The 19,906-nt window shown below is 46.6% G+C and overlaps 1 protein-coding gene across 2 annotated transcripts in view; it reads left to right on the top strand.

Moving 5' to 3' along the window:
- The window catches only part of LOC138296275 (B-cell differentiation antigen CD72-like), a 383,066-nt gene that overhangs the window by 17,264 nt on the left and 345,896 nt on the right, over nt 1-19,906 (top strand). For both annotated transcript variants that reach the window (XM_069235260.1, XM_069235250.1), the window contains exon 3: nt 6,547-6,645. In XM_069235260.1, the coding sequence (XP_069091361.1) occupies nt 6,547-6,645 (99 nt within the window). The remainder of the gene's footprint in view (nt 1-6,546; nt 6,646-19,906) is intronic.

The raw sequence follows: 19,906 nt of genomic DNA, 5'->3' as shown, positions 1-19,906 counted from the left end.
TTCTTGGAATCCATTTTTCACTTCAGGCAGTGTTTGCTCCACCTGTAACTGCCAGATACTCCTTAGGGGTTAGCATCCCAAAGACACTCACTCCACACAATACACAGCCAGTGTCTCTATTTGTGCAAACAGAGTCACAAGCAACAAATATCTTGCCTAAATCAGCACCTCTCAATTAACTGTGGGTCACATTAATGTTTTGCGGTGACAGATTCTGTGGCCAATGTGTACAATTCTAAAAATAGCCAGACATTATCCGTGGTAAAGCAAGCAACATGCATGTGTGGATGGAGATGAAATTCAATCCCTCCACATAGAGGTCACAGCTCACATCCAGGCTGTCACCTTCACTCCATGGACACTACATCTTTGTGCATCGCAGAGCTTGTTAAGTATAACTCCTCCCTTTACCACAGTGTACCACTGATTTTTCATTCTCACTCTCACCTCCCATCCACAAGGTACCTACACAGGAATGGGTCTCATTAGGTTCCTTACCAGCAGGGTGAGGCACCAGCTTCCTGGTCTCCCGGGTCCCTATGGGTCAGCTGTTACTGTATGAATATCCATTGAGCCGGCAAAACCAGTGGGCACTTAGGGGCATATTTATAGTCCCCTATTGCCACTGTGCGCCACATTAAAGTCATTTTTTTTACGTTAATGTGGCCCAACAAGGCTGAAATCCCTGCGCCGTATTTACTCTGTAACCCTTTGCGCTACATTATGCCTGCGCCATCAGGATAATCAAAGATTGGGAAACAACATAACTTTATAACCTGTACCAGTTTGCATGCAGCTCTTTGTTGGCGGTTCACAGCTCACTGTGCTAGATTATGATTGTAATTTATGAAGTGCACACTAACAAAAGAGCTCTGTGACAAAAGCAGTATCCCACTGAGCTATGCACATAAAATACTGTTCTGTGATCTGCATAGTATACGTTATTCGCAGTAGGCATATTAACCCTCTCAGCTACCTTAGGCTACCTAAAATGAGTCGAAACTGCCACTAGACGAATCCCTAATCTCTGTCCTGGGGACACTTTAATCAGCAGAATTATCTTGGCACTTCTATTGTTGCCTGAAAACTGTTGGATATACAAGGAACTCTGAAGTACTTTTAAACTACTGCACTTCTACAAAACTGGCCCCCAAAAACAAAAGCGACCCCCCACCCATGAAGCTTCCCGGCGAAACACCCAATGCCCGGTATTGCCAGTCCGGCATTGATGGCAGCCATGAACACTCTAACTCTCCCAAAATATTAAACTCTACAACCCAATGCTCAATTAAATCCTGAAGTATTATGTGTAAATCTAGGTACCACACCTATGATGCTAACAGCATATAGACAAGGAAATTCTTCTATACATTGTTTCTGCAGGTACATTGTACTGAAATTTGTAAACAAGTTAGAATCACTTGAGAAAGTGTGGTTAGTTTACAGCAGTCTCCGCAGAGGACAGCAGGAATGACAAACACATGTGAAATGTTTTTTAATTCATTAGTAGCAATTACATTGTTGACAGGGTAATACATGTGATTGCCACGGTATAGCTTTACTTGAGATCTGCCCCTGGCAGTGCTGACTAAAATATGTTAACAAAATTGATTGAATCTATTGTGAAGAGTCATTTAAACATCCATACGTTTATGTGGGTTATCACAACACACTTAAAAATAACATATTTTGACATAGAAACTCTGTGACACAAAATACTTTAAATTAATAACACTGCTATTTCTTTTTTCTCCCATTGGTTGCAGGCACATGAATCATAACAGAAACTACACTAAATAATCTAATCTAATAATCTAATAATCTGATAGCAACAGAATTAGTAAACAAGCACTTGGATTAAGATCATATTATTTTTATTTAAAATTTCATATTATTAATATTATTATTACATTTAATCCCAATGGAGGTCAAACGCATCCTCATGATTTTTAAATTCATTTTTTTTTTTAAATGCATTGGATTATGTTGTATCTGAAAAGAGACACTTTTAAAAAAAAGGAATTTATTTTTCACAATAACTTGCACTGAAGTGGAGGAAATTTTAGGAGAAACCAAATATACAGCCAATTTTGACTTAACAAATTGCGAGTCTTATTCGAATGAGGGGTTTTGCCATGTATATTTCAGAATTATATTAGCCCCTTTATCCATATAAACATAGTATGAGAAAGCTCAATATTCACCAGATTGAAACTGCTGATGATAACATGAGATGGTTACACCCAAAGATCTTGGACAAAGGGGTTACAGTCCGTAGACAATGGGTTTTGGAATGCAAAGCTGGGCTTGCATAGTCTTGTGCTAAACTTATGTTAGTCAACCCTGGCGACAGAGCACATTTGGGTTTTGTATTTTTAAGGTGTTTACTGTTCACTAGCAGATTATTTGAATTGGAAATTACTTAATTGTTCCATGCAACAACATCAGACCATCCTTCTACCCTCACCTATGCATGCTCCTCCCACATTCACAGATTTTTCTATCCACCTTCTACTCACACGTATCCACCCATCACTTTATTATCTATTTATCCTTCAGTAAACATTCATCCACCCATATCTGCCTACACATGTGCATCTATTGACTGGCCCTCTAAGCATTTATCATCCACTCTCACCCAAGCACTTGTTCATCAACCCACATCCAGGCATATTTGAGTTAATCTACCTATGCACACCACATGCATCGATCTACCCACCCATTATTCTATGCTCCCGCAGTCAACCAACCATCTGTTTATCCTTGGATACAAACATCAATTCCTCTATCTAACCAAAACCTCTATGTGCCCATTTGTGTATTGTCTGACTGCACATGCGTTCCGTATATGTGTTGTCCAGCTGTATGTATTTCCACCCCTATTGTGTATGCCTATGTATGTGCATCCAAATAAATGCAAATACATCCTATATCAAACACTCATTCACACAAAACAACACATATACCAAAAACAAGCCTGACCTATTGGCTTTGCCAATGCTTGTAATATTGAGTAATCTACAGAAGGTCATTTGTTTCCTTGCTGTCTCTTCTGCTTGCTCTTTTGCCTCCCACACTTGATCTTAACTCTCCACCTCCCCCTTCCTGCCCCCAAATGCTCTCCACCATGCTTCCTGTTTTAAAATATTGTCTTCTATTACTGGCAGCTGCAAACTGTTACTAGGCTGCTCACTTTAATTCTTTGAACTTCACTTGCACATGACTTACACGCACGTATATGTGCTGTAGGAGGCTGGCCTGGTTTGTAGTGGGTACCTTGTCTACTTACACCTTATACCAGGTCCAGTTATTCCTTATTAGTGAAGTAGTAGTGTTCTAGCAGCTTAGGCTGATAGAGGTAGGTATAGCAGAGCAGCTTAGGCTGAACTAGGAGACATGCAAAGCTCCTGCAGTGCCACTTATTGTTACACAGTACTTATGCTCAAGTAAAGACAATACTCAGTTACCAAAAATAAAGGTAGTTTAATTGGGTGACACTAGTCCAAAAATTCCTCAGAGGCAATACTCCTTCTGGAGGTAAGTATTATACACAACATATACACTAGACACCAAAATAAGGTAAGTAAATAGTCATAGGTGATTGCAAACAATAGGAAATGCTATAGAATGCAATGGGAGAAAATACTCCTAGGGGCAACACAAACCATATACTAAGAAAGTGGAATGCGAATCACGAATTCCCCCCTAGACAAGTGTAGTGTGTGCAGAATTGCTGGGAGAGTAAGAATACAGTAAAGGTAAGTAAATTACCCCACCACAGAGCCCAGAACAGCAGGAGTAAAGTACTGCAAGTTTCCTAAGGACACACTACAAGTCGTGATTAGAGTTATTGCAAGAACCAAACAAGTCTGCAAACAACAACTGCTGGATTCCTGGACCTGAAGACCTGCAAAGGAAGGGAACCAAGTCCAGAAAGATGTTCCAGGAAGGACAGGAGCCCCTGCCAACCCAGAAGAGGGTGCAAAAGAAGTGTCCCCGGTTGGACGAAGACTGCAGAAATGCACCCAAGGAAGATGTCAGTGGGTTCCTGCATGATGCAATTGATGTCACATGAAGAGAAGATGAATGTAGATGTGATTTGGTGTTGGAATTCTCCAACAAGCCTTGGTTCTGGCAAAGTCGCGTTTTGTGTCAAAATGGCGCTGGCTGGACCCAGGAGGGACCTGGGGGCTCAACTTGGTGCCAGGAGGAAGAGGGGGCTCTCAGCACTTTAGGGAGCCCTCAGAACACCAGACAGCACCTACAGGAGGCCCAGGACATGGGGACAAAGGAGGTGCAAAACGCAGTTGGTGCAGCACTGCAAAGGAGGGTCCCATGCTGCCGGAGGTCAACTCAGCGAGTTGAGCATCACAGGATAGAGTGCTGGGGACCGGGGACAGGCTGTGCATGAAGGAATTGTGCAAATAGTGCACAGAGGCCTCAGGAGGTGAAGAAGATGCAGAGCACAGGGGTACTGTTGCTCTCAAGGAAGGCAAGGTCATATCTCCTCTGAATTGGGACAGCAGGACCTCAGGACAGTCTGTGTTGAGGGGGTCCACCCTCTGTGGTCCAAGGAGAATGCTCGTTGCCAGGAGAGGAGTCCAAAAGAACCGGTTGTCGACTTAGAAGGTGCCTGTGTGAGCAGGGGAGTGACTCCGTCACTCCACGGGAGATTTCTTCGGTCCTTCTGGTGCAGGGTAAAGACAGAGAGTCTCCAGAGCGTGCACACCGTGGAAACTGTTGCAGTTGCTGGCTGGAGCTGAGGTTGCAGAGGAAAAGTATCCCTTTTAGATACTTTTATTCTGTTACAGCGGTTCCTGGAGCAGTCTGCGGTCGATCCGAGGTCAGAGGATGAAGTAGTAGTTGCAGAGGATTCCTGCTGGAAACTTGCAAGTAGAATCTGAAGAGAAACCCACAGGAGAGACCGTAAATAGCCCTGAGAGGGGGATTGGTTACCTTATCAGGTATGGTCCAATCAGGAGGGGTCTCTGACGTCACCTGCTGGCACTGGCCACTCAGAGGCCTCCAAAGGGTCTGAAGTCTGGGACACACTGGAGGAGCTCTGGGCACCACCCTTGGTGTGGTGATGGACAGGGGAGTGGTCACTCCCCTTTCCTTTGTCAAGTTTCGCGCCAAAGCAGGGACTGGGGGTTCCTGGACCGGTGTAGACTGGTTTATGCAAGGAGGGCACCATCTGTGCCCTTCAAAGCATTCCCAGAGGCTAGGGGAGGCTACCCCTGCCTACTACACTTATCTCCAAAGGGAGAGGGTGTAACACCCTCCTCCCAGAGGAAATGCTTTGCTCTGCCTTCCGGGGACTGAGCTGCTCAGACCCCAGGAGGGCAGAACCCTGTCTGTGAGGTGGCAGCAGCTGTAGCTGCATTGCAAGCCTCAGAGAGCTGGTTGGGCAGTACTGGCGGTTCATGGTGGAGCCCCCAGGATGCATGGAATTGGCTCCCCAATACCAGATTTGGAATGGGGGACAATTCCATGATCTTAGACACCATACATGGCCATATTCGGAGTTATCATTGTGAAACTACACATAGGTTTTGACATATATGTAATGCACGCGTGTAATGGCGTCCCCGCACTCACAAAGTCCCGGGAATTATCCCTGAACTATGTGGGGGCACCTTTGCTACTGCAAGGGTGCCCTCACACGTAGTAACTTTTCACCTAATGAAGGTTAGACATATAGGTGACTTATAAGTTACTTAAGTGCAGTGAAAATGGCTGTGAAATAATGTGTGCACTATTTCACGCAGGCTGCAATGGCAGGCCTGTGGAATGGTTTGTCTGAACTCCTTATGGGTGGCAAAAGAAATGCTGCAGCCCATAAGGATCTCCTGGAACCCCAATGCCCTGGGTACCTAGGTACCATATAACTAGGGAATTATAAGGGAGGTCCAGTGTGCCAATTAAAATTGGTAAATGAAGTCACTAGCCTACAGTGATGAATTTTAAAGCAGAGAGAGCATACGCACTGAGGTTCTGGTTAGCAGAGCCTCAGTGACACAGGCACTACTGACAACACACACATTAGACCACAAACTATGAGCACTGGGGTCCTGGCTAGCAGGATCCCAGTGAGACAGGCAAAAACATACTGACATACAGGTAAAATTGGGGGCAGCATGCCAAGAAAGATGGTACTTTCCTAGATGTGCACATCAGTGGCATCTTTGAATTGGAATAATATAATAGAAATACCGTTGCAACACTGCTGATCATGCTTTTGCATGCATCACAACATAAGCATTGGCCTGCAAAAACAATGAAAATAACACTGTGAAGTCCAAATGGTAAACCTTTCAGAGCCAGAATTGGCTTTAACAATGCTGATTTATGTTATATACTAAATGCTTTACCCGATACCTGTGGTTTGACACTGAAATCCACTAGCATTGATTCACAGAGTGTAGCTGCATAACATATATAGTTTCCATAAACACATAGAACAATTGTTAACAATTTATAGTAGTAGAACGTCTAGATCATGTGCAATGTTGTTTGAAATCAAAATAAATATCTTTTATTTTTTAGTTCACATGGTGCAGACTTTCTGGAAAAATCACAATGTCCACATTCTGATGGTGATGTGCCTCATTCTTCTGGCATCATTCATAGGAATAGGGTCACAATGTAAGTATTCAAAGATCTCTCTTGTGTATATCCCCTACAATCTAAAACGTTTTCACCCTAAACAATTCAAAGTACATGGAAAATACACAACAAAATCTGAAATGTTAAAGTCAAATATGACACAGGATACTGAACACGTTGATTTCATGAGTGATGTGCTCATCAGAATATTTATATCATTTCCCTCAAAATCCTTATTTGAATCGTTCATTTCTTTTCACCACTGTCAGATTGAAGGATGAAACTTAACTATCCATCATTTTACAAATCATCATTTTACAAATATATATAATTTGAGAAACATGTACAGGTAGAAGAAGATTGTCCTTCAGGAATTGCAAATATAAAATTGATTTTATATTCAAAGTCCACTTTATGAGACTAAAAAAGGATTTCCCATTGGCTGGAAATTGCTGGTGACATCAGATTTAAAAGTTTGATGACACATGCTCAATGCCAATATTCAAAGATATATTGAATGTATGTATGCGTGTTTTGGTATTTCTATACCACAAACCTGATGGAGGCATGTAGAACGGGCAGGCCCAGGGTGGGTTTCAATTGATATAGGTGGAGGTGGCAGGTTAAAGGTAGATTTCTTTGACCAAGTGAACCGTAAGCTTATGAGCCGCCCGCCAGCCCAGCGGGAAAGAGGCTTCCACGATGAAGCCGGCTCGGAATCGAGCCGGCGGAGTGGAAGCTGTGCGACGGGTGCAGTTGCACCCGTCACGTATTTCACTGTCTGCAAAGCAGACAGTGAAATACATTTAGGGGCCCTCTTACGGGGGCCCCTGCAGTGCCCATGCCAGTGGCATGGGCACTGCAGGGGCCCCCAGGGGCCCCGCGACCCCCCCTACCGCCATCCGGTTCCCGGCGGGCGGACCGCTGGGAACTGGATGGCGGTAGGGGGGGTCGGAATCCCCTCGGCGGCGCAGCAAGCTGCGCCGCCTTGGAGGATTCCAACGGGCAGCGGAAAACCGGCGGGAGACCGCCGGTTTTCCTGCACTGACCGCGGCCAAAGCGCCGCGGTCAGAATGCCCTGCGGGGCACCGCCGGGCTGTCGGCGGTGCTCCCGCCAACCGCGAGCCTGGCGGTCACAGACCGCCAGGCTCGTAATGAGGGCCATAGTGTTCTGTTAAGAGGTGAATTGTCAATTTCTGCCTGTATTAAATGAGAGCCATTTGTAATGTTGTAAAGCATGGGTGCATGAGTGTAGGAAAGTACCATCTTGCCTGGCATGTTACCCCCATATTTCACTGTATATATGTTGTTTTAGTTGTATGTGTCACTGGGACCCTGCCAGCCAGGGCCCCAGTGCTCATAAGTGTGCCCTGTATGTGTTACCTGTGTTATGACTTACTGTCTCACTGAGGCTCTGGTAATCAGAACCTCAGTGATTATGCTCTCTCATTTCTTTCCAAATTGTCACTAACAGGCTAGTGACCAATTTCACCAATTTACATTGGCATACTGGAACACCCTTATAATTCCCTAGTATATGGTACTGAGGTACCCAGGGTATTGGGGTTCCAGGAGATCCCTATGGGCTGCAGCATTTCTTTTGCCACCCATAGGGAGCTCTGACAATTCTTACACAGGCCTGCCACTGTAGCCTGAGTGAAATAACGTCCACGTTATTTCACAGCCATTTAACACTGCACTTAAGTAACTTATAAGTCACCTATATGTCTAACCTTTACCTGGTAAAGGTTGGGTGCTAAGTTACTTAGTGTGTGGGCACCATGGCACTAGCCAAGGTGCCCCCACATTGTTCAGGGCCAATTCCCCGGACTTTGTGAGTGCGGGGAAACCATTAAACGCGTGCACTACATATAGGCCACTACCTATGTGTAGCTTCACAATGGTAACTCTGTAGGAAAGTACCATCTTGCCTGGCATGTTACCCCCATTTATCACTGTATATATGTTGTTTTAGTTGTATGTGTCACTGGGACCCTGGTAACCCAGGGCCCCAGTGCTAATAAGTGTGCCTGAATGTGTTACCTGTGTAGTGACTAACTGTCTCACTGAGGCTCTGCTAATCAGAACCTCAGTGGTTATGCTCTCTCATTTCTTTCCAAATTGTCACTAACAGGCTAGTGACCATTTTTACCAATTTACATTGGCTTACTGGAACACCCTTATAATTCCCTAGTATATGGTACTGAGGTACCCAGGGTATTGGGGTTCCAGGAGATCCCTATGGGCTGCAGCATTTCTTTTGCCACCCATAGGGAGCTCTGACAATTCTTACACAGGCCTGCCACTGCAGCCTGAGGGAAATAACATCCACGTTATTTCACAACCATTTTACACTGCACTTAAGTAACTTATAAGTCACCTATATGTCTAACCTTTACCTGGTAAAGGTTAGGTGCAAAGTTACTTAGTGTGAGGGCACCCTGGCACTAGCCAAGGTGCCCCCACATTGTTCAGAGCCAATTCCCTGAACTTTGTGAGTGCGGGGACACCATTACACGCGTGCACTACACATAGGTCACTACCTATATGTAGCTTCACAATGGTAACTCCGAATATGGCCATGTAACATGTCTATGATCATGGAATTGCCCCCTCTATGCCATCCTGGCATAGTTGGCACAATCCCATGATCCCAGTGGTCTGTAGCACAGACCCTGGTACTGCCAAACTGCCCTTCCTGGGGTTTCACTGCAGCTGCTGCTGCTGCCAACCCCTCAGACAGGCATCTGCCCTCCTGGGGTCCAGCCAGGCCTTGCCCAGGATGGCAGAACAAAGAACTTCCTCTGAGAGAGGGTGTGACACCCTCTCCCTTTGGAAAATGGTGTGAAGGCAGGGGAGGAGTAGCCTCCCCCAGCCTCTGGAAATGCTTTCTTGGGCACAGATGTGCCCAATTCTGCATAAGCCAGTCTACACCGGTTCAGGGACCCCTTAGCCCCTGCTCTGGCGCGAAACTGGACAAAGGAAAGGGGAGTGACCACTCCCCTGACCTGCACCTCCCCTGGGAGGTGTCCAGAGCTCCTCCAGTGTGCTCCAGACCTCTGCCATCTTGGAAACAGAGGTGCTGCTGGCACACTGGACTGCTCTGAGTGGCCAGTGCCACCAGGTGACGTCAGAGACTCCTGCTGATAGGCTCCTTCAGGTGTTAGTAGCCTATCCTCTCTCCTAGGTAGCCAAACCCTCTTTTCTGGCTATTTAGGGTCTCTGTCTCTGGGGAAATTTTAGATAACGAATGCAAGAGCTCATCCGAGTTCCTCTGCATCTCTCTCTTCACCTTCTGATAAGGAAACGACTGCTGACCACGCTGGAAGCCTGCAAACCTGCAACATAGTAGCAAAGACGACTACTGCAACTCTGTAACGCTGATCCTGCCGCCTTCTCAACTGTTTTCCTGCTTGTGCATGCTGTGGGGGTAGCCTGCCTCCTCTCTGCACCAGAAGCTCCGAAGAAATCTCCCGTGGGTCGACGGAATCTTCCCCCTGCAACCGCAGGCACCAAAAAGCTGCATTACCGGTCCCTTGGGTCTCCTCTCAGCACGACGAGCGAGGTCCCTCGAATCCAGCGACTCTGTCCAAGTGACCCCCACAGTCCAGTGACTCTTCAGCCCAAGTTTGGTGGAGGTAAGTCCTTGCCTCACCTCGATGGGCTGCATTGCTGGGAACCGCGACTTTGCAGCTACTCCGGCCCCTGTGCCCTTCCGGCAGAAATCCTTTGTGCACAGCCAAGCCTGGGTCCACGGCACTCTAACCTGCACTGCACGACTTTCTAAGTTGGTCTCCGGCGACGTGGGACTCCTTTGTGCAACTTCGGCGAGCACCATTTCACGCATCCTTGTAGTGCCTGTTTCTGGCACTTCTCCGGGTGCTACCTGCTTTAGTGAGGGCTCTTTGTCTTTCTCGATGTCCCCTCTCTCTTCAGGTCCAATTTGCGACCTCCTGGTCCCTCCTGGGCCCCGGCAGCGTCCAAAAACGCCAAACGCACGATTTGCGACTAGCAAGGCTTGTTGGCGTCCTTCCGGCGGGAAAACACTTCTGCACAACTCTCCAAGGCAAGGGGGATCCGTCCACCGAAGGGGAAGTCTCTAGCCCTTTTCGTTCTTGCAGAAACCTCAGCTTCTTCTGTCCAGTCGAAGCTTCTTTGCACCCGCAGCTGGCATTTCCTGGGCATCTGCCCATCTCCGACTTGCTTGTGACTTTTGGACTTGGTCCCCTTCTTCCACAGGTACCCTAGATTGGAAATCCACAGTTGTTGCATTGCTGGTTTGTGTCTTTCCTGCATTATTCCTCTAACACGACTACTTTGTCCTTAGGGGAACTTTAGTGCACTTTGCACTCACTTTTCAGGGTCTTGGGGAGGGTTATTTATCTAACTCTCACTATTTTCTAATAGTCCCAGCGACCCTCTACAAGGTCACATAGGTTTGGGGTCCATTCGTGGTTCGCATTCCACTTTTGGAGTATATGGTTTGTGTTGCCCCTATCCCTATGTTTCCCCATTGCATCCTATTGTAACTATACATTGTTTGCACTGTTTTCTAAGACTATACTGCATATTTTTGCTATTGTGTATATATATCTTGTGTATATTTCCTATCCTCTCACTGAGGGTACACTCTAAGATACTTTGGCATATTGTCATAAAAATAAAGTACCTTTATTTTTAGTATAACTGTGTATTGTGTTTTCTTATGATATTGTGCATATGACACTAAGTGGTACTGTAGTAGCTTCACACGTCTCCTAGTTCAGCCTAAGCTGCTCTGCTAAGCTACCATTATCTATCAGCCTAAGCTGCTAGACACCCTATACACTAATAAGGGATAACTGGGCCTGGTGCAAGGTGCAAGTACCCCTTGGTACTCACTACAAGCCAATCCAGCCTCCTACATTGGTTGTGCAGTGGTGGGATAAGTGCTTGAGACTACTTACCACTCTTGTCATTGTACTTTTCATAAGAGAAAAATATACAAAACAAGGTCAGTGTATATACACATAGCCAAAAAGTTTTGCATTTCCTCTTTTCACTCTTTTCTAAGTGCTGAAAAGTACTTCTAAACTTTCAAAAAAGTTCTTAAAAGTTTAAAAAGTTTTTTTCTGTCTTTCCAAAAAGTTCTGAAAACGTTTTTCTCTTTTTCTATCACTTTAACTCTCTCTAAAAATGTCTGGCACAGGCCAAAGTGTTGATCTGTCCAAACTTGCATATGACAAACCTTAGCTGGAAAAGAGCAAGGAGTCTCTGTATAGAGAGAGGTTTGAGTGTAGGGAAGAATCCTTCCTTGGAACTGTTACTTAACATGCTTAGAGAACAGGATAAGGCCATAGGTGCCCCATCTGTTGAAAAAGTACCTAATAGTTCCCAATCTGATTCAGGGACTCCCCCAGGAAAAGATTCAGGAACGAAACTTCCTAGCCTGCCCATTACTAGACAATCTAGCATAGATGGTAATGATGATGAGCCACACCAAATAAATAGTGTTGTCTCACATCATAGCAAAAGCATATATTCTCACCATACTGGTAGTAATGTTTCTGTAAACCAAGCTGATAGGGTGCCTTCTGTAAGGGACATGTCTCCTTCTGTTCATTCCCATCATAGCTCTGTTTCTAGAAATGTCCCTCCCACCAACCCTGATGACAGAATGTTAGAGAGGGAACTCAATAAGTTGAGGGTGGAACAAACCAGACTGAAGCTTAAAAAGCAACAGCTGGATTTGGATAGACAGTCTTTTGAATTAGAGAAGGAAAGACAGAAGTTGGGTTTAGATACCCATGGTGGCAGCAGCAGTATTCCCCATAGTCATCCAGCAAAAGAGCATGATTCCAGGAATCTGCACAAGATAGTTTCCCCTTATAAGGAGGGGGATGACATTAACAAGTGGTTTGCTGCACTTGAGAGGGCCTGTGTTGTACAGGATGTCCCTCAAAGGCAGTGGGCTGCTATCCTATGGCTATCATTTAGTGGAAAAGGTAGGGATAGGCTCCTTACTGTGAAAGAAAATGATGCTAATAATTTCCAAGTTCTTAAGAATGCACTCCTGGATGGTTATGGCTTAACCACTGAACAGTACAGGATAAAGTTCAGAGAGACCAAAAAGGAGTCTTCACAAGACTGGGTTGATTTTATTGACCATTCAGTGAAGGCCTTGGAGGGGTGGTTACATGGCAGTAAAGTTACTGATTATGACAGCCTGTATAACTTGATCCTGAGAGAGCATATTCTTAATAATATTGTGACTGATTTGTTGCACCGGTACTTGGTGGACTCTGATCTGACCTCTCCCCAAGAATTGGGAAAGAAGGCAGACAAATGGGTCAGAACAAGAGTGAACAGAAAAGTTCATACAGGGGGTGACAAAGATGGCAACAAAAAGAAGGATGGTAAGTCTTCTGACAAGGGTGGGGACAAATCTAAAAATGAGTCTTCATCAGGCCCACAAAAACACTCTGGTGGGGGTGGTGGGTCCAAATCCTCCTTTAATCAGAACAAGGAAAAGAAACCATGGTGCTATTTATGTAAAATAAAAGGCCATTGGACAACAGATCCCAGTTGTCCAAAGAAAGGCACCACAGCTCCTACCACTACAACCCCTACTGCTACACCTAGTGTCCCTACTAATAGCAGTGGTGGTGGGAGCAAACCTACTAATAGCCAATCCAAGGGAGTAGCTGGGCTCACTTTTGGTAATTTAGTTGGGGTTGGTCTGATTAGGGAGACCACAGAGGCTACTTTAGTCTCTGAATGGGCTATTGATGTAGCCACTTTGGTTGCTTGCCCCCATAACTTGGAGAAGTACAAGTAACTAACCCTAATAAATGGTGTTGAGGTCCAGGCCTACAGGGACACAGGTGCCAGTGTCACAATGGTGATTGAGAAACTGGTGCACCCTGAACAACACATACTTGGACACCAGTACCAAGTAACCGATGCTCACAACATAACACAAAGCCACCCCATGGCTGTTGTAAATCTCAACTGGGGGGGGGGGTAACTGGTCCAAAGAAAGTTGTGGTAGCTTCAGATTTACCTGTAGACTCTCTATTAGGGAATGATTTGGAGACATCAGCTTGGTCAGATGTGGAGTTGGAGGCCCATGCAGCAATGCTGGGCATCCCAGGGCATATTTTTGCTTTGACAAGGGCTCAGGCCAAAAAGCAAAAAGGACAGGGAAGCTTGGATCCTGGAACAATGGACCAAGTGCTCCCTAAAGCTAGGGCTAGTAGAAGCAAACCACTTCCTACTATCCCTCCCTCTACAGTGGATTCTACTTCTGAGGAAGAAGAATTCCCTCCCTGTGCAGAACCTACACCAGAGGAGCTGGAGGCAGACACTGCTGAGCTTTTGGGTGAAGGGGGGCCTGCCAGAGAGGAGCTGAGTGTGGCACAGCAAACCTGTCCCACATTAGAGGGTCTCAGACAGCAAGCTGTCAAACAGGCTAATGGGGATGTCAGTGACTCTCACAGAGTTTACTGGGAGGACAACCTCTTGTACACTGAGCATAGGGATCCTAAACCTGGAGCTGCCAGGAGATTAGTGATTCCTCAGGAGTACAGAAAGTTCCTCCTAACACTGGCACATGACATTCCCTTAGCTGGGCATCTAGGACAAATGAAAACTTGGGACAGGCTTGTTCCCCTGTTTCATTGGCCTAGGATGTCTGAGGACACAAAGGAATTTTGTAAGTCCTGTGAAACCTGTCAAGCCAGTGGCAAGACAGGTGGCACCCCAAAGGCACCCCTTATCCCACTGCCTGTGGTTGGGGTTCCCTTTGAAAGGGTAGGGGTTGACATAGTTGGCCCCCTTGACCCTCCTACTGCTTCAGGCAATAGGTTTATCTTGGTGGTAGTGGACCATGCCACAAGATATCCTGAAGCTATTCCTTTAAGGACCACTACAGCACCTGCAGTGGCAAAGGCCCTCCTGGGAATATTTTCCAGGGTGGGCTTCCCAAAGGAAGTAGTATCAGACAGAGGAAGCAATTTCATGTCTGCATACTTAAAGGCCATGTGGAAGGAGTGTGGTGTAACGTACAAGTTCACAACACCCTATCATCCACAAACAAATGGACTGGTGGAGAGATTTAATAAAACTCTCAAAGGCATGATTATGGGTCTCCCTGAAAAACTCCGCAGGAGATGGGATATCCTTCTACCATGCCTCCTTTTTGCCTACAGGGAGGTACCCCAGAAAGGAGTGGGCTTCAGCCCCTTTGAACTCCTTTTTGGACACCCTGTTAGGGGTCCACTCACACTTGTAAAGGAGGGTTGGGAACAACCTTTAAAAGCTCCTAAGCAGGATATTGTGGATTATGTACTTGGCCTCAGATCAAGGATGGCTGAGTACATGAAAAAGGCCAGTAAAAACCTTCAGGCCAGCCAAGAGCTCCAGAAGCAATGGCATGATCAGAAGGCTGTTTTGGTTCAGTACCAACCAGGGCAGAAAGTGTGGGTCTTGGAGCCTGTGGCCCCAAAAGCACTCCAAGATAAATGGAGTGGTCCCCACACAATTGTTGAAAAGAAGGGAGAAGTCACCTATTTAGTTGACTTAGGCACTGCCAGGAGTCCCCTTAGGGTGCTCCATGTCAACCGCCTGAAACCCTACTATGACAGGGCTGATCTCACCCTGCTCATGGCAACTGATGAGGGACAGGAAGAAGACAGTGATCCTCTACCTGATCTCTTCTCTTCCACAGAACAAGATGCTCTTGTGGAAGGTGTAGTTTTGGCAGATTGTCTTACTGCTGAGCAGAAAGACCATTGCATAAATCTCCTAGGACAATTTTCAGAACTCTTCTCTACTGTGCCAGGCACCACTTCTTGGTGTGAGCACACTATAGATACTGGAGACAGTTTACCTGTCAAAAGTAAGATCTATAGACAGCCTGACCATGTCAGGGACTGCATAAAGCATGAAGTTCAGAAAATGTTGGAACTAGGAGTGGTTGAGCACTCTGACAGTCCATGGGCTTCTCCTGTGGTACTGGTACCAAAACCCAATTCTAAAGATGGAAAGAAGGAAATGCGGTTTTGTGTAGACTATAGAGGTCTCAACTTGGTAACCAAAACTGATGCTCACCCTATACCCAGGGCAGATGAGCTTATAGATACACTGGCATCTGCCAAGTATCTAAGCACTTTTGATTTGACTGCAGGGTATTGGCAGATCAAATTGTCAGAAGATGCTAAACCTAAGACTGCATTTTCTACCATTGGAGGACATTACCAGTTTACTGTAATGCCTTTTGGTTTGAAAAATGCACCTGCCACTTTTCAAAGGTTGGTGAACACAGTCCTGCAAGGGCTGGAAGCTTTCAGTGCAGCATATTTGGACGATATAGCTGTCTTTAGCTCCAGCTGGGATGATCACCTGGTCCACCTATGGAAAGTTTTGGAGGCCCTGCAAAAGGCAGGCCTCACTATCAAGGCTTCAAAGTGCCAGATAGGGCAGGGTAAGGTGGTTTATCTGGGACACCTTGTTGGTGGGGAACAGATTGCACCACTTCAGGGGAAAATCCAAACTATTATTGATTGGGTTCCCCCTACCACTCAGACTCAGGTGAGAGCCTTCCTAGGCCTCACTGGGTATTACAGGAGGTTCATTAAGAACTATGGCTCCATTGCAGCCCCTCTTAATGACCTCACATCCAAGAAAATGCCTAAAAAGGTATTATGGACAGCAAACTGTCAGAAAGCTTTTGAGGAGCTGAAGCAGGCCATGTGCTCTGCACCTGTCCTGAAAAGCCCTTGTTACTCTAAAAAATTCTATGTCCAAACTGATGCATCTGAATTAGGAGTAGGGGCAGTCCTATCACAACTTAATTCTGAGGGCCAGGATCAACCTGTTGCTTTTATTAGTAGAAGGTTGACCCCTAGAGAAAAGCGTTGGTCTGCCATTGAGAGGGAGGCCTTTGCTGTGGTCTGGGCTCTGAAGAAGTTGAGGCCATACCTGTTTGGCACTCACTTCATTGTTCAGACAGACCACAAACCTCTACTTTGGCTAAAACAAATGAAAGGTGAAAATCCTAAATTGTTGAGGTGGTCCATATCCCTACAGGGAATGGACTATACAGTGGAACATAGACCTGGGAGTAGCCACTCCAATGCAGATGGACTCTCCAGATATTTCCACTTAGACAATGAAGACTCATCAGGTCATGGCTAGTCTTATTGTCCTTCGTTTGGGGGGGGGTTGTGTAGGAAGGTACCATCTTGCCTGGCATGTTACCCCCATTTTTCACTGTATACATGTTGTTTTAGTTGTATGTGTCACTGGGACCCTGGTAACCCAGGGCCCCAGTGCTCATAAGTGTGCCTGAATGTGTTACCTGTGTTGTGACTAACTGTCTCACTGAGGCTCTGCTAATCAGAACCTCAGTGATTATGCTCTCTCATTTCTTTCCAAATTGTCACTAACAGGCTAGTGACCATTTTTACCAATTTACATTGGCTTACTGGAACACCCTTATAATTCCCTAGTATATGGTACTGAGGTACCCAGGGTATTGGGGTTCCAGGAGATCCCTATGGGCTGCAGCATTTCTTTTGCCACCCATAGGGAGCTCTGACAATTCTTACACAGGCCTGCCACTGCAGCCTGAGGGAAATAACGTCCACGTTATTTCACAGCCATTTTACACTGCACTTAAGTAACTTATAAGTCACCTATATGTCTAACCTTTACCTGGTAAAGGTTAGGTGCAAAGTTACTTAGTGTGAGGGCACCCTGGCACTAGCCAAGGTGCCCCCACATTGTTCAGAGCCAATTCCCTGAACTTTGTGAGTGCGGGGACACCATTACACGCGTGCACTACATATAGGTCACTACCTATATGTAGCTTCACAATGGTAACTCCGAATATGGCCATGTAACATGTCTATGATCATGGAATTGCCCCCTCTATGCCATCCTGGCATAGTTGGCACAATCCCATGATCCCAGTGGTCTGTAGCACAGACCCTGGTACTGCCAAACTGTCCTTCCTGGGGTTTCACTGCAGCTGCTGCTGCTGCCAACCCCTCAGACAGGCATCTGCCCTCCTGGGGTCCAGCCAGGCCTGGCCCAGGATGGCAGAACAAAGAACTTCCTCTGAGAGAGGGTGTGACACCCTCTCCCTTTGGAAAATGGTGTGAAGGCAGGGGAGGAGTAGCCTCCCCCAGCCTCTGGAAATGCTTTCTTGGGCACAGATGTGCCCAATTCTGCATAAGCCAGTCTACACCGGTTCAGGGACCCCTCAGCCCTGCTCTGGCGCGAAACTGGACAAAGGAAAGGGGAGTGACCACTCCCCTGACCTGCACCTCCCCTGGGAGGTGTCCAGAGCTCCTCCAGTGTGCTCCAGACCTCTGCCATCTTGGAAACAGAGGTGCTGCTGGCACACTGGACTGCTCTGAGTGGCCAGTGCCACCAGGTGACGTCAGAGACTCCTGCTGATAGGCTCCTTCAGGTGTTAGTAGCCTATCCTCTCTCCTAGGTAGCCAAACCCTCTTTTCTGGCTATTTAGGGTCTCTGTCTCTGGGGAAATTTTATATAACGAATGCAAGAGCTCATCCGAGTTCCTCTGCATCTCTCTCTTCACCTTCTGATAAGGAAACGACTGCTGACCGCGCTGGAAGCCTGCAAACCTGCAACATAGTAGCAAAGACGACTACTGCAAATCTGTAACGCTGATCCTGCCGCCTTCTCGACTGTTTTCCTGCTTGTTCATGCTGTGGGGGTAGCCTGCCTCCTCTCTGCACCAGAAGCTCCGAAGAAATCTCCCGTGGGTCGACGGAATCTTCCCCCTGCAACCGCAGGCACCAAAAAGCTGCATTACCGGTCCCTTGGGTCTCCTCTCAGCACGACGAGCGAGGTCCCTCGAATCCAGCGACTCTGTCCAGGTGACCCCCACAGTCCAGTGACGCTTCAGCCCAAGTTTGGTGGAGGTAAGTCCTTGCCTCACCTCGCTGGGCTGCATTGCTGGGAACCGCGACTTTGCAGCTACTCCGGCCCCTGTGCACTTCCGGCGGAAATCCTTTGTGCACAGCGAAGCCTGGGTCCACGGCACTCTAACCTGCATTGCACGACTTTCTAAGTTGGTCTCCGGCGACGTGGGACTCCTTTGTGCAACTTCGGCAAGCACCGTTTCACGCATCCTCATAGTGCCTGTTTCTGGCACTTCTCCGGGTGCTACCTGCTTCAGTGAGGGCTCTTCGTCTTGCTCGACGTCCCCTCTCTCTTCAGGTCCAATTTGCGACCTCCTGGTTCCTCCTGGGCCCCGGCAGTGTCCAAAAACGCCAAACGCACGATTTGCGACTAGCAAGGCTTGTTGGCGTCCTTCCGGCGGGAAAACACTTCTGCATGACTCTCCAAGGCGAGCGGGATCCTTCCACCAAAGGAAAAGTCTCTAGCCCTTTTCGTACCTGCAGAAACCTCAGCTTCTTCTGTCCAGTCGAAGCTTCTTTGCACCCGCAGCTGGCATTTCCTGGGCATCTGCCCATCTCCAACTTGCTTGTGACTTTTGGACTTGGTCCCATTGTTCCACAGGTACCCTAGATTGGAAATCCACAGTTGTTGCATTGCTGGTTTGTGTCTTTCCTGCATTATTCCTCTAACACGACTACTTTGTCCTTAGGGGAACTTTAGTGCACTTTGCACTCACTTTTCAGGGTCTTGGGGAGGGTTATTTATCTAACTCTCACTATTTTCTAATAGTCCCAGCGACCCTCTACAAGGTCACATAGGTTTGGGGTCCATTCGTGGTTCGCATTCCACTTTTGGAGTATATGGTTTGTGTTGCCCCTATCCCTATGTTTCCCCATTGCATCCTATTGTAACTATACATTGTTTGCACTGTTTTCTAAGACTATACTGCATATTTTTGCTGTTGTGTATATATATCTTGTGTATATTTCCTATCCTCTCACTGAGGGTACACTCTAAGATACTTTGGCATATTGTCATAAAAATAAAGTACCTTTATTTTTAGTATAACTGTGTATTGTGTTTTCTTATGATATTGTGCATATGACACTAAGTGGTACTGTAGTAGCTTCACACGTCTCCTAGTTCAGCCTAAGCTGCTCTGCTAAGCTACCATTATCTATCAGCCTAAGCTGCTAGACACCCTATACACTAATAAGGGATAACTGGGCCTGGTGCAAGGTGCAAGTACCCCTTGGTACTCACTACAAGCCAGTCCAGCCTCCTACAAACTCCGAATATGGCCATGTAACATGTCTATGATTATGGAATTGCCCCCTCTATGCCATCCTGGCATTGTTGGCACAATCCCATGATCCCACGGGTCTTT

The sequence above is a fragment of the Pleurodeles waltl genome, chromosome 1_2, assembly GCF_031143425.1.
Source record: "Pleurodeles waltl isolate 20211129_DDA chromosome 1_2, aPleWal1.hap1.20221129, whole genome shotgun sequence".
Classification (NCBI taxonomy): Eukaryota; Metazoa; Chordata; class Amphibia; order Caudata; family Salamandridae; genus Pleurodeles; species Pleurodeles waltl.
This window is presented reverse-complemented; position numbering and strand designations above follow the sequence as displayed.